The sequence below is a fragment of the Arachis duranensis genome, chromosome 6, assembly GCF_000817695.3.
Source record: "Arachis duranensis cultivar V14167 chromosome 6, aradu.V14167.gnm2.J7QH, whole genome shotgun sequence".
NCBI classification, from domain to species: domain Eukaryota; kingdom Viridiplantae; phylum Streptophyta; class Magnoliopsida; order Fabales; family Fabaceae; genus Arachis; species Arachis duranensis.
This window is the reverse complement of record NC_029777.3, coordinates 11,005,243-11,021,937: the sequence shown is the minus strand read 5'-3', so window position 1 is coordinate 11,021,937 and position 16,695 is coordinate 11,005,243. Positions and strand designations below refer to the sequence as shown.

The following is a 16,695-nucleotide window of genomic DNA, read 5'->3' as shown; positions in this document are numbered from 1 at the left end:
GACAATCTCTAACAAATTCATACATACATTCATACATACCTCAAACATCTCTCACTTTCTTTAATTTATTACCACTTTTGATTCTTCAAACTAAAAATAAAAACTTTAAAATTGGCTAAAAGTTAAACATCAAACATCAAACAAAACCATAGAATTGGCCAAAATAAATATACGACTAGATCTTATCAACTCGAGATGTGACAATTTAAAAATATCAAATTGAACGTAGCATTCTTTTTAGATAGTCATAGTTAATGCAAGCACGAAATTTTTATCGTCAAGGTCCAAGAAATTGCATCCTAATAATTAAAAACAGATTAATTTAGGATTGCTTATAAGATTATTTAATTAATAATACAATAAAACAAGACTAAATAGTAAATACTCAGTTCGACACCATTTTTTTTTTTGTTGACTATTTCTTATTCTTTTTAACAACACCTGTTGTTACTTGTCAGGGATCTTATAAAAAGTTTGCATCTAATATGAAAATTTAATTATAAACTTTTAAACTACAAAAACTTGATTGAAAATTTGGTACAACTCTAGAAACCCATAATGTAATCAAATCCAAATAAATTTTTCTGTTACTTGATTAAAAGGTGACTTCGAGTAAGATATTAGAACGAGTAAAGTATTTGTCCTGTAATAAAATCTCTCTCTCTCTCTCCACATCTCATAATTAATATGGTTTACTCATTACTCGTATACCTTTATGCTGCAATTCGTCCAAGTGTCTCCAATTATTTTTGTGTAACGACATTGTTAGTTATGCTGTTCTGTTTTACGCAGAGATTCTTCAGGAGATTAAAATAAAAATAAAAACACATACATCAGACATATTTCACTTTCCTTAATTTATTACCACTTTGATTCTTCAAAATAAAAATAAAAACACATACATGATCAAACAACAACACTTTTTCTCATGATCATCCACTTCTTCAATTTTGCCATTCTTATTGCAGTTGTGACATAGATCGTGTCGGCTAAATCTTCCACCCATCTGAAGTAAGCATGCCTCCATGTTCTCTTGAACCACAAAGTGCCAATAACTCCCCAAAACCCAGTTGCAAAGCCAATTGCAATAACAAAGTAAAACAACCACTTTTCCAACTTATCTGTTTTGCTGTCTTCATCTTCAAATTCACTGCTCCCATTAACTTGATGTGAATAACCACATTTGTTGGGCAGAGGAAATCCACAGAGATATGGGTTGCCAGCATAACTGGATGGATTATAAGTTAAAAACTCGTTATCTGTGGGTATTGGTCCAGAGAAGTTATTGTGTGACAAGTTTAACTGACTGAGTGATGTTAAGGCTGACATACTTCTTGGAATTGTACCCGAGAGTTGGTTAGTTGAAACATCAAAGGATTCAAGTGATCTCATATCCCCTATCATGTTAGGGATCTTTCCGATCAAATGATTGTTTGATAGATTCAAGCTATGCAAACCATTGAGCAATGTTATTCCATTTGGAATGGAGCCAACCAAATTATTCTCGGACAAATCCATCATGACCACAAGCTTCAAGATTCTTATGTAGTCAAGTTCTCTTCCTTTCACGACTTCTATGACATCCTCAGTTTTCCAACCAGACGAATTGTGAAGCTCAAGCGCAAATAAAGTAAGAGACAAAGCGGGAGCGGGAGCCTCAAGAGTCATTCCTTGAAATTTGCCTATGCAGGGAGGTATTGAACCATTTAAATTGTTGCGAGAAAGGTCCAAGATTTTAATGGATGATAGTTCACATATCTGCGAAGGAATGCTGCCACTTAACCTGTTTTGCCGCAATCTTAGAATTTGTAGTGAAGAAAATGTGTTAGCACTCCATGATGGGATGGTGCCAGAAAGTTGATTCTCTCCGAGATCCATAATCAACAACTGTGACAAATTTCTCATAGACGCTAGAAACTCTCCATGAAGGCTGTTATTGTTCAAATGCAACCATGACAAAGAGGAAAGATTCCCAAATGAGCTTGGAATTTATTTCTTCCAATGCTTTGTTATCCTTCCAACAGTCAGGAATTTTTTCAGATAGCCTGTTCTTTGAAAGGTCAAGGATACTCAAATGATCAAGTTGGCACAATGATTTTGGAATTGAACCATTTATGAGGTTATTTCCAAGAATCAAGTCCTCCAAATTGGGCATTATATGACCAATATGTTCAGGAAGTGAGCCACTGATTTGATTATGTGAGAGATTCAAATACCACATTTCAGAGAGAACCAAAAGCCTGCTTTCTTCCACTGTAATGGATCCATTCAAATTGTTTGAAGATAGATCCAAGTATGATAGATCCACAAATTTTTTAAAATCAATACAAATTCTCCCATCTAGTTTATTCCTTGAAAGATCAAGTGTATGCAGATTTACAAGTTGGTTAAGACTAGTAGGGATGATTCCTTTTAAATAATTATTTGACAAATCAACATAGAATAGATTTATAAGTTGACCAAGACTTGAAGGAATGGATCCCCTTAGATAATTATTGGAGAGATAAAGAGTATATAAATTTACAAGTTGTCCTAGATTTTGAGGAATAATTCCCTTGAAATAATTATTTGAGATATCAAAATATTGTAAATATACAAGTTGTTCAAGATTTTGAGTAATGGTTCCATTAAATGAATTATTTGAAAGATCCACCCCCCGTAAATTTACAAGTTGTCCCATGAAATCAGGAAGGTCCCCTTCTAACTTGTTGTTGGATAAATTCAAGTCTTCCAATTTCAGTAATTTTCCAAAAGAAGAGGGAATGGGACCATAGAAAAAATTATATTGGAGATAAAGGTAGCCTAGATTTTCAAGTTGTCCTAACCAAGATGGCAAATGATCGTTAAATTCATTTTCACTCAAGTCAAGATTCTCCAAATTATGTCTAATGCAGGTAGACAAATCATTGTTTTCTATGGATTTTTTTAGGAGTCTGTTTCTTGCTATATCTAAACTTTTCAGGTGACACATTTTTTTTAAAATGAATGAAATGGAATATTCCATGGATGTTAATTTATTACTTGAAAGACTGAGATAGGCAAGTTTCTTTAACTCAACAAACCAAGATGGAAGTGAAGTGAAAGAGTTGTCAGAAAGGTCAAGGGACTCAATGCTAGTCATATTTTGTAAAACATCAGGAATTGAACCCTGGAAATTATTAGATGAGAGAGAAAGATGCTTGAGTTTCTCAAACTTGTGAAACCAGGATGGAAGAGAGTCAAAATTGTTCCAAGAAATGTCCAAAAATTCAATGGAAGTTGCATTTTGGAAAGCATTTGGAATTGGGCCATGAAGCCCACACTCTGAAAGACTAAGATACTCAAGCTTTTTGAAGTTGTCAAACCAAGATGAAACTGAAGTAAGATTGTTCCCACCAAGATCAAGATGCACAAGAGATGTCATGTTTTGTAAAACATTAGGAATTGAACCCTGGAAGTTATTAGACGAAAGATAAAGATGCTTGAGTTTCTGAAACTTATGAAACCAGAATGAAAGAGAGTCAAAATTGTTCCCAGAAAGGTCCAAACTTTCAATGGAAGTTGCATTTTGAAAAGCATTTGGAATTGGACCATGAAGATAACACCATGAAAGATCAAGATACTCAAGTTTCTTGAAGTTGCCAGACCAAGATGGAACTGAGATGAAAGAGTTGTAAGAAAGGTCAAGAGACTCAATGCTAGTCATATTTTGTAAAACTTCAGGAATTAAACCCTGAAAATTATTAGATGAAAGAAGAAGATGCTTGAGTTTCTCAAACTTGTGAAACCAGGATGGAAGAGAGTCAAAATGGTTCCAAAAAAGGTCCAAAAATTCAATGGAAGTTGCAGTTTGGAAAGCATTTGGAATTGGGCCATGAAGCCCACACCCTATAAGATCAAGATACTCAAGTTTCTTGAAGTTGCCAAACCAAGATGGAATTGAAGTAATACTGTTCACACTAAGATCAAGATGCACAAGAGATGTCATGTTTTGTAAAGCATCCAAATTTGGCACATTAAGTCCATTGTTGGCAAGACTTAGGAATTGAAGTTTAGGAGCAGTGATGGTGAGATTAATAATATTAACCTGAGGGAGGAACAAGAAGCAACTTTGTCAAGTCCATGAATTATTAACCATCCAACTATCCAAGTAATAAGTTAGGATAAATACCTGAAACTCATTGTAAATAAAAGAGCCCTTCATGTTGAGGTGCTCCAGCAATGGCAGTTGAGAAATCCAGTTGATGTTGCTGTCTGGTGAAAATTCATTCCAACTCAGATCAAGAAAGTGAAGGTTGGTGAGATTTCCAAGATTATTGGGTATTTTCCCGCCAAAACCAGCACCAGAGAGGGACAAATACCTGAGGCGTTGCATAGAACCAATGAACATGGGTATGGGATTCCAATGGAAACGATTTCCAGTCAAGTCCAAATGAGTCAAGTATTCCAGTTCCAGCAGCGATGAATTAACATTCCCAGCTTCTAAATATTGATAGCGTAAAAGGTCACAGTTGTCCTCATCATCACTTCTTAACCAATATTCTTCTTCCGGCATGGATCTCCAGCATTTCAGATAAGGAGTGGCGAGATCAAGCATGACAACGTGACCAGTAACATTGTCGCAGCCGATCCCTTCCCATCGACAGCAGTCATCGCCATGCCATGAGGAAAGCGTGTTTGACGAATCATTCAGGGATGCTTTGAACTTCACAAGAGCTTGCCTCTCTCTTTCAAGACACGGAGAGTGGAGGAGAGTACTTGAATTTGCACAAATGCCTGCAATTTCAGCCATCACCATCACAAGTACCAATACTGCGCATGCAGCAACATTTTGGTATCCAATTCCCATTTTCAGTTATTGGTGATATTTAATTTGTGAATGGCTTTCACTCCACTCACTCAACCACATTATATATACATAATCATGAGAATGGAATAATCAATCAAACCAAGCTTTACGTTCCAAGAGTCTTGAGTATGTGTGGTAAAGTTTTAGTCTCCAATGCTTATCTTAAAAGTCTTTGAGCGATTCTCTCTCTCAGTTTCTAATTATTCCAGGAGTACCAAATACGCATGGAAAATAATGTATCAATTTGCTCTAATTCTTTGCTATATCCTTGTCACTCTTTAAATTTATATGCAGATGTTTATGACATGATATGCATTTTTGCCTTCCTTCATAAACACGGAAAACAAAGTATGTAACACTCAGAGATGGATTCCATGCCACTCTCTGATTAATGTATGCAAATTATATATAAACTTGCGAGAGATAATATATGAAAAATTCATAAATATTAGCTCAACATTATTTATATTAGAACCCAAATATTCTTTGGAAAATTGAAAATAATCAACTACTTAACCATTACCAAATATAAAATAGAAAGATAATTTTTTTTCTAATTAAGTATTTCAAGTGATATATATACATATATATAGATTCTTTTCTTTTTCTTTTTCTTTTTTCAATATTTGGTTGTAGTTAAATAGTTGATTATTTCTGGATTGGCCAAATGTAACTCAAAAGAGTGAAGTTAGTGTCCTATTTGGCAGTTTCTATACTCTTAGCTTACAAATTAAAACATTTTATTAGATTGTAGATTTTAAATATTTTTTATACTTTTCTCACTTTTTAATTAGTAAGTATTTTAAATACACACATTTAATTTAAGATTATAAACATATTATAAGTTCTATATATTTGTAAGAATATAGTTTATTTAAAAGCGTAAGATAACTTTTTTATTTTATGAATTAATTTTTTTTATGAAGTTAAATACACTCAATTTTAATAATTTATTTGATTCAATATAGTTGGACTATCCAGCAATTGTTCTAACTAGAATGAGATCCGCACGATACGTGGGACGGTTAATTAATGATAGTATATAATAAATATTAAAAATTGTTATGTTTTGTAGAAATAAATTAAATATGTATAAATTGAAGTTAAATTTAAAAGATGTTTTATTTTAAATAATTTGTAGTACAAAAAATTTGGATATTGAAGTTGTACAAAGGGACATTTTTATTTGGTGGTTTGATTTTTGTATTTGTTTTAGTTGATGGACTTAGTCATCTTATGTGGCGCTCGTCCTCTTTTTTTTGTGGTTTTTAGAGTTGGTGTTTTCTTCTTTTTGTAGTAGGTTCTTGCGAAAACATGTTCTTTATGAATTGTTGAGTTTGATGCACTTTCTATTGTGTTATTTTGTTCTATCTTTGTATGTATGTTCTTTTTCCGAAGATGTGTCTTGAATTTATATGGTTTTCCTTCTCCTTAATCTCTAGATCGGGTGATACTTCAATGTCATTATTTTTCTGAAATGTCATTAGATTTGAAGCTGTTGTGCCCAATAAGTTTTTTGCGTCGCCATCAAATAGTATAAAAGTTGTTGTAACACTTTGATCTAAAACCTTTAATTGAATTCTGAACCTAAAATAAGTATTGGGCTAACAACTAATAATTTGATAGATGAGATTATAAAAAGCATATAGAGTTACCTTATTGTTGGATATTGTGGTGTTTGATTACATGTGCCACAAATGTAGTTGTTTCTTTTTTTATATGCTTTCTTCTGACACTTTTTACATTTAACATAATTTCATCCTAATTTGTCATCAATTTCGTTTATAGTTGCTAAAATTGTGAAGTATATGGTATTTGAGTAAGTATGAATGTATGATGCATGTTGTGATTTTTTTTGTCATACCTCATCATCAGATTCTCATTGCATGGCCATTAGATCTTGGATAGTTATTCGATTTCTAATCGTTCTACACTGAAAGAATGATGCTTTATTGAGTAAGTTTGAGATCTGCAGTTCAAAAATAAATTTTCTGTGCTAAATTTGATGTTAGGTGAAGGAATAGTAATAAAAGACTTATATATGTAGTTTAAATGGTATGAAATTTAAATACTTATAACGTAAAATTTATTATGGTTAATAATATTATTATGAGATTTGTAATATGGATGTTTATTACCTTTAGTGAGTTATTTATAAAAATTAATAAATTAATTGTTGCGATTATAAATTTATTGTATTGTTTATAACGGTAAGATATAATAAATATAGGAATATGAATTCAATGTATTTAGAGGTTACAAATTTATTGGATTCTATTTTTTAGTTTTTTATTTATATATTTTTTTTACTGATTTAAAAATAATAGTTGATTTGGCAATAATTGAGTAGTTAATTCTAAAATTATTGCTCCCTATATACTATCGATTGCAATATTTTATCATCAAATTATAAATTGTTATTTTACATGTGAAGTACTTCTTCCACAATTTACATTTACGTGTTCCTCTTTTTCAAATTGTTATTCCACATGTGCAGTATTACTTCCACAATTTACTTTGAATAGATTATCATTCTTTGACCATGTCTTATTCTCTTTGTTGTAGAAGAATTTGCAGTACCGAAAGAGTTAATACTCAAAATTGCTAGATGAAAATCAACCAGTAAAATATTTTAAAAAAATTAAAACAAAAACTCTTATCTATTATTATTCAATTGAAACATCAAGTACTAATTAAATACAATAAATATACATTAAAAGTATCATAATAATAATAATTATAAGAAATTTCAGTTACAAATATTCAAATTCTACAATTTATACATATTAAGACTCTTACTACTCTTCATTTCTTAATCTCTTATACTAATTGTCAAAAATTTCTTAAATTTAATATAACATTTTTATATGTTTTTCATTCTCATTCATTTATTTTTTTCATTATTTACAAACAAAGAAACCGCAAGAAAAGACAAAATGTAGCCATTAATGCAAATCGAAAAATAAAAAAAAAAAGAAAATGCAGTTTTGTATAACTTTAATATAAATAACCTATGTCTTTTTTAAAAATAAATAAATTCAAAATCTATTTATAATATGTTCTCTAAAATTTTTTAATATAACATTTATTAAAATATATTATATAGTATAAATAATTTACATCTCCGCGCATTGCGCGGGTCTCACTCTAGTTCTTCCAAAATGATCGATAAAGATTTGAATTCAATCAAGAGGTTCAGATTCAGAAACCATTGCCAATACTCAATAGGCAATACGACAATCTAGCAAAATGCATAAATATAGATGTTTGAAGTTTGAACTTTGAAAGAGTAGTACAGAACTTTAAAAAACAAACAGAAAATTTTCAGACCAAAGGCTTGCTCATAGAAGCGGTGCAATATAATGGGAAAAAGATAAAGCATAGAAACACTTGTCATATGTGTTTGTGTTTGTGCTTGTGCTGCTATGCTTTTGTGATCCACCTACTCACCTGGTAATCATCACACCAAATAAAATGCTATCCAAGTTCTTGAGAAATTCCACCATTTTAGTTACATGTGCTAACTATTTTCTCAAATATGTATATGTTTCAGCAAGTAGATGATGTCATGCATGCATGTTCTTCCTTGAGATTGTAACTTAATTTCTACTTTGTACAGAATCTCATTAGAGGCAACACTAAATCAGACTCGTTGAATTACCATCTTGAATTACAAAAGAACATACAGAAAATTAAAAAATCACTAAAGGCATATAGTTCAAAACAAAACAAGGACAATAGTACACATTACGGAAACTGATGAAGAAACAAAAGGCACTTTGACTCCAATCCGGGTTGTCAAGACAATTCTTCTTCATCTTCCATGAGATACTCCATCTTCAATTCTTCATTACTTCCTAATGTCAGTATGCTTGATGTGAGATATCATGGGCCAGCACTCTCCAACTTGTGGCTCGTATTTTCTATATAACTCGGTGCAATTTAAGATTCGCAAAACTTGAAGACTTGTTAGACGGTGGATATCACTGGGAAGAGACTTCAATTTTGGACAACCGCCCATAAAAAGAAATTTCAAAGAACTCAGATTTGACAGCCATTCAGGCAGTACCTCCAGCTCGTAGCAACCTACAATCACCAAAGTTTGTAATGTGCTTGCATATTGTTGGAGAGAATGAGGCAATGTTACCATTTCTGAAAGAACAATGGTTTTTAACCTCAAGACAGCATTAGTATCCTCTGATCTATCAAGCCAATCTTCATTGCCAACACCGCTGATTGCCAAAGTTTCTAACTGAGGAAAATGGTGAGTATCAAGTGGCAAAGACTTTAGACTCGCACAGCCACCAACTTCCAAAGTCCGAAGTTTAGGCAATCTTGTCTCAACAAACAAGGACTCCAAATTAACACAATTTTGGACACACAAATGTTCAAGACAATTCAACTTTGCAATGTCACTCTCTGGCAAAATAGATTGCTTTGTGGTTATCTCCAATCTTTGCAGGCTGATCAACTTTCTTAACTTTTTCGGTAAAGTTTCAAGATTTGAACACCGATCAAGACGCAAAACTTGCAAATTTTGGAGCATGCAAATAGAGTTAGGGAGCCTCTTTATTCTTTTATTATCACAAAGAGAAATATATCTTAAATGTTTCAACTTACCAATTGACTCAGGCAAAGTCTCACATGTAGAATCACTTAAATCCAAATATCGCAGGTATTTGCAGTTTAAAACCCATGCATCCAAGAAAGCTTCACTGGCTCCCTGATTGTCAACTGGAAACAGAATGCTTCTCACACCTTGTAAGCTTGTCTTGATGGAACTGTAAGGCAAACCATTCTCAACAAAAGACAAATGCAGCACATTTTCTGATATATCCTGCGTGTTTGAACTGACCAATTGACACATATCTCTTGCAACATATACTGCAAGATCATGCACTAAATCATGCAGTTTGAATCCATAAAAGGTGCCAAAGTCAAGAGCATCATTGAGAAAAGATCTTGTCATTAAGTCACTCAAATATTGGTGGGCATCGTCTAGCGTTGTTTTATCTTTGCTTTGCAATGGAAGCAAACCTGCTGCCCCCCAAAGTGAAGCAACGTCAAAAGAATTAAAGTGATGATTCTTTGGGTAAAGGGAGAGCAAAGCAAAACATTGCCTCAAATAGGATGGCATTTCATCATAGCTTAACTTTAAGGCGGGTAAGATATCATCCTCTTTTTGCGGCAAATTCCAAATCTCCTTGTCTCTCAGTGATTCCCACTCTTGTATATCGTGTTTGGAAAATAGTGAACTTCCCAATGTTCTTACCGCTAAAGGAACTCCTTTGCACTTTTTTAAGATTTCTCTTCCAATCTCTATCAAATCCGGATACTTTCCCTCTTCTCCTTCTTTAAAAGCCCATCTAACAAACAAACGCAATGAATTCTTGGGAGAAAGACCTTTTAAATGGTGCGAGTAGGCAACGGTACCCATCATGGAAGCGATGGACTGGCTACGTGTTGTGACTATAACTTTGCTTCCTTGAGCACCCACTGAAATGAGATGTTGCAGCTCAACCCATTTAACACGATTTTCATTCCATACGTCATCCAAGACCAGCAGGAACTTTTTACCCTCAAGCACGTTTCTTAGACGATGTTGCAATTGCTCAATCTCTAAGTCTCTTAAGTTTTGTTGCCCAGTAGAAGAAGCAAAATCACTGAGAGGATTGATGATTTTGAGAATCAATGATTTAATATTAAAATCATCAGAAACACTCACCCACCTTTTCAATGGGAAAGACTTTGTTACCCTCTTATCATTGAAGACAAGCTTAGCAAGAGTGGTCTTTCCCAAACCTCCAAATCCCACAATGGGAATCACAGAGATATGTTTATAGCCAGCATTGTTGTCAAGAATCGGTTCCATCAAGAGCTTTATGATCTTTTTTTTATCATGAGCACGTCCTATGACATCAGACTCAACAACATGGGAGTAAGTCATCTCCCTCTTATGCACAACTCGCCTATCAACATCAATTACTTGAAGCCCAAACTTATCCCTATCAGCTGCAACTTTGTCTAATCTCTTCTTAATCTCTTTGATCTGATGAGCAAGCTTATAACGAAACACAAGCGGATTAGAACTCGAGAAGAAGCGGCCTACCTTGTCCTTGGGAGTGCCATAGTCTCTGATGACTTGCTTGCGCAGTGTTTGACAGTCAACTTGATCAAGCAAGTTCTCAGCATCATAGAAGACGAGTTTGATCTGCTTCAGCCACTCCCGCAGCTCGTGGCTCTGCTCCTGCTTCTGCTTCTGCTCAGCATCCAAGAGCACAGCTTTGACATAAGAGAGACTGGTTTTCAAGTCTTGGAGGTCATCATAGACACCAACCACTCGAGACGCTTCTCCGTATGCACGAGAAGCAAGCTTGGAAGTGAGTGATTCAGCGATGCTGAAGATGAATGATTCCGCCATGGTTACCACATATCCAAGAATCAGAAAGAAGAGAAGAGAGATAGCAATGCAATAATGCAGATCAGAATAAGGCTAGTAATGTATGCGTTGAAGACCAAAGTCTAGATATCAAAACTAAGTCGTACGTTCATCAATAATAGCAATAATGGAGATGAATAGTAGATGTGACGGATGGAAGAAAAAAATAAAGCATGTGAACCAAGAAAGATATTACCCACTACTTCAGGCCCCAGACACAAATTTGATTTAAAATTCTATTCCATTAAAATATCTATATGACTTAATTATTTCCTTTTTTACTCGTTTACTTTTAAAGTTTTCCACATCTCAATATACATGTCTTCCTCCACACCTCTATTCTCCTTTTCACTGCTTCACTGACATACGCACAAAGTACGTATATTATTGTTCTTCTCTTCTTCCTTGAACGTATATATTAATAGGAACCTATATATTAATAACGTATATATATTGTTTTTGTTTCAATTTATATATCGTTTGTTCAACTGCCTTTGGTGTTTGCTCAACAAGTCAAAATGGATCTTATGTGAAAGTAAAGTACGAAGTCAAGTTGTTGAATTTTCAAGTTACAGTTCATTTGAATCAGTCACTAATCTCTCTAGAAAATTTTGAACAATTGAAATAAATTCCTTCACCTTTTTTTCCTGGGGCAAATAATTTATATATGTTTTGTGAATTTTTATATATTCATGTATATGTGTGTCAAATAATTTTTTTTTTTTTCAAAAGAGGTAACTTAATGTCTAATTCTGTAGAGAATTTTAACCAAGACAAACCTTTAAATCAGATTTATTAAATTACAATATATGACAGAGAAAGTTGCTCAATTATTACAAAGAGTAACAACCAAAAACAGAAACAATCATCAAATACATGGTCCAAAAGGAAACAAGAACATCAATTAGACATCATGGAAGAAGAAAAATAAAAAAACACTTGGACAATTTGGTGCCAATACTCTCCATGTCTTGGTTGTCACAGAAATCCTCTTCACGACTCCTCCATGTCTTCCTAATGTCAGTATGCTTGATGTGGGATATTTGGTGCCAATACTCTCCAACATGTGGTTGATACTTCCTGTACAGTTCAGGGCAATCGTGGATTCGCAAAACTTCAAGGGCTATAAAACGGTGGATGCCATTGGGGAGAGATATCAACCTTGGACAACTCCAGATATGAAGATATTTCAAAGAAGTCATATTTAGCAGCCATTCAGGAAGCGCCTCCAGCTCGTAGCACCTTGCAAACACCAAAGTTTGTAATGTGCTTGAATATCCCTGGAGAGAATAAGGGAAGTTCATCACCATGCTAAAGTAAATTGTCTTTAACCTCAAGACAGAATTCATGTCCTGATCTCCATCTGACAGTTCAAAATTACCACATGCATGGAGAGTGAATTTCTCTAGTTGAGGAAAATGGTGCGTGTCAAGTGGCAAAGACTTCAAATTCTTACACCTCATAATCCGCAAAACTCGAAGGGCAGACAACTTTACCTCCACAAATGGGGATTCCAGGTTGTCACAAGCATAAATATCTAAATATTTAAGCGAACCCAACTTTGCAATATCACCCTCTGGCAAGACAGATTGCTTTGAGGTTATCGATATTCTTTGCAGATTGATCAAATTTCTTAATTTTTCTGGCAAAGTTTCAAGCTCCACACACCCACGAAGATGCAACTCTTCCAAATTTTGGAGCGTGCAAATAGAAGCAGGGAGTTTCCTTATTCTTCTGTTTTTTATGAGTGAAAGAAATCTTAAATGTTTCAACTTGCTGATTGATCCAGGTAGAGTCTCAAATGTGGAATCATGCAGATCCAAGTATCGCAAGTATTTGCAAGTTGACACCCATTTTGTGAACAAATATTCGTTGCCAGCTTTCTCTATTCCAAAAGGAAATAGTATAGTTCTCACACCTGATAAGTTTATATCGAAAGATTGGCTAAACAAATCAAGTTCTGTAAAAGATAGATGGAGAACATTTTCTGGTATATTTGGATTTTCAGAACTGATCAGTTGGTAGTCATCGCTTGCAACATATTGGGCAAGATCATGCACTAAATCATGTATAAAAAAGTAATAGTATGTGCTTACGTCAGAAACATTTTCAAGAAAAGACCTTGACATTAATTCACTCAAATATCGGTTTGCAACATCCAGTGAAGTTTCATTTTTGCTTGGTGGTGGAAGCAAACCTGCTGCACGCCAAAGTGAATGAACGTCATGACTCTGAAATTCAAAATCTTTTGGAAAAAGTGAGAACATAGCAAAACATTTCCTCAAATAGGATGGCATGTGATCGTAGCTTAATTTTAGTGCAGGTAAGATGTCATCCTTTTTTTGTGGTAAATTCCAAATCTCATCATCTCTCACTGATTCCCAATCATTTATCTCATATTTTGAAAATAGCAAACTTGCCAATGTTCTTATTGCTAAAGGAACTCCTTTACACTTTCTCACAATTTCTTTTCCAATCATTACTAAGGTAGGGTACTTTTCCTCTTCTCCTTCTGTAAAAGCCCATTTAACAAACAAAGAAAAAGATCCTTCCGAAGAAAGACCTTGTAAGTCATGAAAAGGAACAGTACCCATTATAGAAGCAACAGAACGACTTCGTGTTGTCACTACAATTTTGCTTCCTTCAGCACCACCGGCTTTGATGAGATCTCTCAGTTGAATCCATTTGGCACGATCTTCACTCCATACATCATCCAAGACAAGCAAGAACTTTTGACCAGTTAGCTTATTTCTTAGAAGATATTGCAATTGTTCGATGTCCATGTCTCTCAAGGTTTGTTGGTACACGAGAGCATCAGCAGAAGTAGTACCGCTAACAATAGCAGCATTGATGATTTTAATAATCAATTGCTTAATATCAAATTCATCAGACACACACACCCACATTTTCAATGAAAAGGTATCAGTTATTCTTTCATCATTGAAGACAAGCTTAGCAAGAGTGGTCTTTCCCAAACCTCCAATTCCCACAATGGGAATCACAGAGATATGTTTAGAGCCACCATTATTGTCAAGACTCGGTTCCATCAAGAGCTTTACAATCTTCCCTTTATCATGATCCCTTCCTATGACATCAGACTCAACAACATGGGAGTAAGTCATTTCCCTCCTATACACAATTCGCTTATCAACGACAATTGTTTGAAGGCCAAACTTATCCCTGTCGGCCGCGACTCTGTCTAATCTCTTCCTAATCTCCTTGATCCGTTGAGCAATCTTATAGCGAAACAAAAGTGGATTAGAACTCGAGAAGAAGCCACCTACCTTGTGCTTGTGAGTGATTCGCAGTTGCTTGCGCAGTGATTCGCAGTCAACTTCGTCAAGCAAGTTCTCAGCATCATAGAAGATGAGCTTGATCTGCTTCAGCCACTCCCGCAGCTCATGGTTCTGCTCCTGCTTCTGCTCAGCATCCAACAACACAGCTTTGACATAAGAGAGACTGGTTTTCAAGTCTTGGAGGTCATCGTAGACACCAACCACTCGAGAAGCTTCTTGGTATGCACGAGAAGCAAGCTTAGTTATGAGTGATTCAGCGATGCTGAAGATGAATGATTCTGCCATGATGGTCAATCTAAGAAAATATGAGAGAGTATGCAGAAGATGTGAATGCAAAAACGCAGACACTGTTTTCAATCTTCACCAGCGAAGTCTTCAAATTACAAGTATTAAAATCCAGAGTCTTCGGCAAAGATGAAGTAATCTCTGGCGCCACGAGTTGGTGGACCGTTTGGATGCGAATGGAGTAATGCTAACTATTCCACCAAACTCATGTTTGTTTTTATTTATTTATTTATTTCACTAGTGTTAAAAAGTTAACCAATCACAAATTTTAAGAGACTAATGTAATGAAAACCCTCCATCAGATGAAGTTGCTGATGAGTTGCTGATGAGTGTGTTTTGACTTTTAAGTGAAAAATTAGTTTATTTATATAAACAGTAAGTTTGCTTCAATTTTGATAAATAAAAAGTTATTATTTAAAAATATTTTAATTTCAAATAATAACAAAAAAAAAAGTCATTGCTTTCCTTCAACAATTTTTTAATAATTTATTTCTTTTTGAATATTTTAAGAAAAAGTATATGGAACCAAAAGGTTATCAGCCAAAAATTAAACAAAACCACATTAATTTATATTAATAATTAATTTTAAATTTTTTAAATTCAAAATTTAAAAAATTTGAAATTAATGAATTTAAAAAATTTAAAATTAATTAAGTAAACCTAATTAAAACCTATAAAAACTTTTTTTTTCTCTCTCACATTAACCTACTAACTTCCAACAATCACAAACACAAACCTCTCTCAACATTAACTGATGCTAACAATAGAAGAAGAAAAAAAAAAAGAAAAAGAAAACTTTTTCTCAATATAATGGGATCAAAGTTAGATCCTCCAACTTTAGACTATTCAGAAAGATTCGATAGCTTCTCTGTATCAAATCTTAGATCCAACGTTGAGAGGGTCTTACGTTGATGGGATTCATTATTGGCTTAGTTCTTATTATTGTGATTGATCACTCCAATCATATATGGGTGTAAGAGAGCATAATTGGGATGTGATTCAGTTTTGCCATTACTAGAGAAAATTGATGATGTTATTGACGATGCATTATTCATATTCATAATATTTTTGGAGCTCGATGATGTACTGCTTGCACTAACAGTGCCTGTTTTTTGCCCCTGCTTTTCTTACATGCGCTTGTGTGTAAGGTTAAAAAGGTGGATGGTGCTATGATGCTAGTGAGAATGATGGTGGATGATTGAGTTTCTATTTTGTATTTAACACACATGTTTGTAATTAGGAGTTTATTGCAGATGTTGTTTTCTGTGTTTTAGGATATTAGGTGTCCTCGTTTTAATGATTAAAGAGAATGTAAACTACACCATTACAGAATTATAAAAAAATATTTATTTAATATGAAAAAAAAAACATCATAATACTTAACAAAAGAAACATTTAATTATATTTTAGCAAAAATAATTAAATATCTATAAAATTTAAAAAAAATATGAAATTCTTAAAAAAATAGAGACATTCACATTTGCAATACAAAAAAATTCGAAAAATATATAAAAGAACATCCATTTAGTATGAAAAAGAAACATTCTGATACTTAGCAGAAGAAACATCCATATATATTAACTCATAGCGATTTTGGAAGTATTTGGCTGATTTTTGGCTAATACCCTTTTGGTTTCCTAATATTGCTCATATTTTAAAAAGCAAGCTTCTAGTGCTTTTGCTTTTCTTTGCTTCTTCGGTGTGTTTTTGCTTTCTTAATTGGGCTTTAAGCCGAACATAGTATAAGAGGAAAGCAAGGTTGTGCTCTGCTTTTGCTTCGCATCTAACAGTAGAGCATGCCATTGTATTTTTTTGAGAAATTCTTACTTAATAACTTCGAATAATTT

The 16,695-nt window shown here is 33.7% G+C and overlaps 2 protein-coding genes and 1 pseudogene across 5 annotated transcripts; all 3 read right to left on the bottom strand.

The window, feature by feature from the left end:
• Positions 1-874: 874 nt before the first annotated feature.
• Positions 875-4,829, bottom strand: LOC107492546 (receptor-like protein EIX1; annotated as a pseudogene).
• Positions 4,830-8,127: 3,298 nt separating this feature from the next.
• LOC107492615 (putative disease resistance protein RGA1) lies at positions 8,128-11,371 on the bottom strand. Of its 2 annotated transcripts, XM_052263087.1 has the most exons (2): positions 9,449-11,371; positions 8,128-9,355 (listed from the first exon to the last, which is right to left on the bottom strand). In XM_052263087.1, the coding sequence occupies exons 1-2, from the start codon at positions 11,247-11,249 to the stop codon at positions 8,679-8,681; spliced, it is 2,478 nt and encodes an 825-aa protein (XP_052119047.1). In that variant the 5' UTR covers positions 11,250-11,371; the 3' UTR covers positions 8,128-8,678. The 2 variants fall into 2 exon arrangements, with proteins under 2 accessions (XP_052119047.1, XP_015969136.1); XM_016113650.3 differs by having other exon boundaries at positions 8,128-11,371.
• Positions 11,372-12,029: 658 nt separating this feature from the next.
• LOC107492614 (disease resistance protein RGA2-like) lies at positions 12,030-15,018 on the bottom strand. Of its 3 annotated transcripts, none has more exons than XM_052251327.1 (2): positions 13,858-15,018; positions 12,030-13,467 (listed from the first exon to the last, which is right to left on the bottom strand). In XM_052251327.1, the coding sequence occupies exons 1-2, from the start codon at positions 14,846-14,848 to the stop codon at positions 12,179-12,181; spliced, it is 2,280 nt and encodes a 759-aa protein (XP_052107287.1). In that variant the 5' UTR covers positions 14,849-15,018; the 3' UTR covers positions 12,030-12,178. The 3 variants fall into 3 exon arrangements, with proteins under 3 accessions (XP_052107287.1, XP_052107288.1, XP_015969134.3); XM_052251328.1 differs by having other exon boundaries at positions 12,030-13,464; XM_016113648.3 differs by having other exon boundaries at positions 12,030-15,018.
• Positions 15,019-16,695: the final 1,677 nt, after the last annotated feature.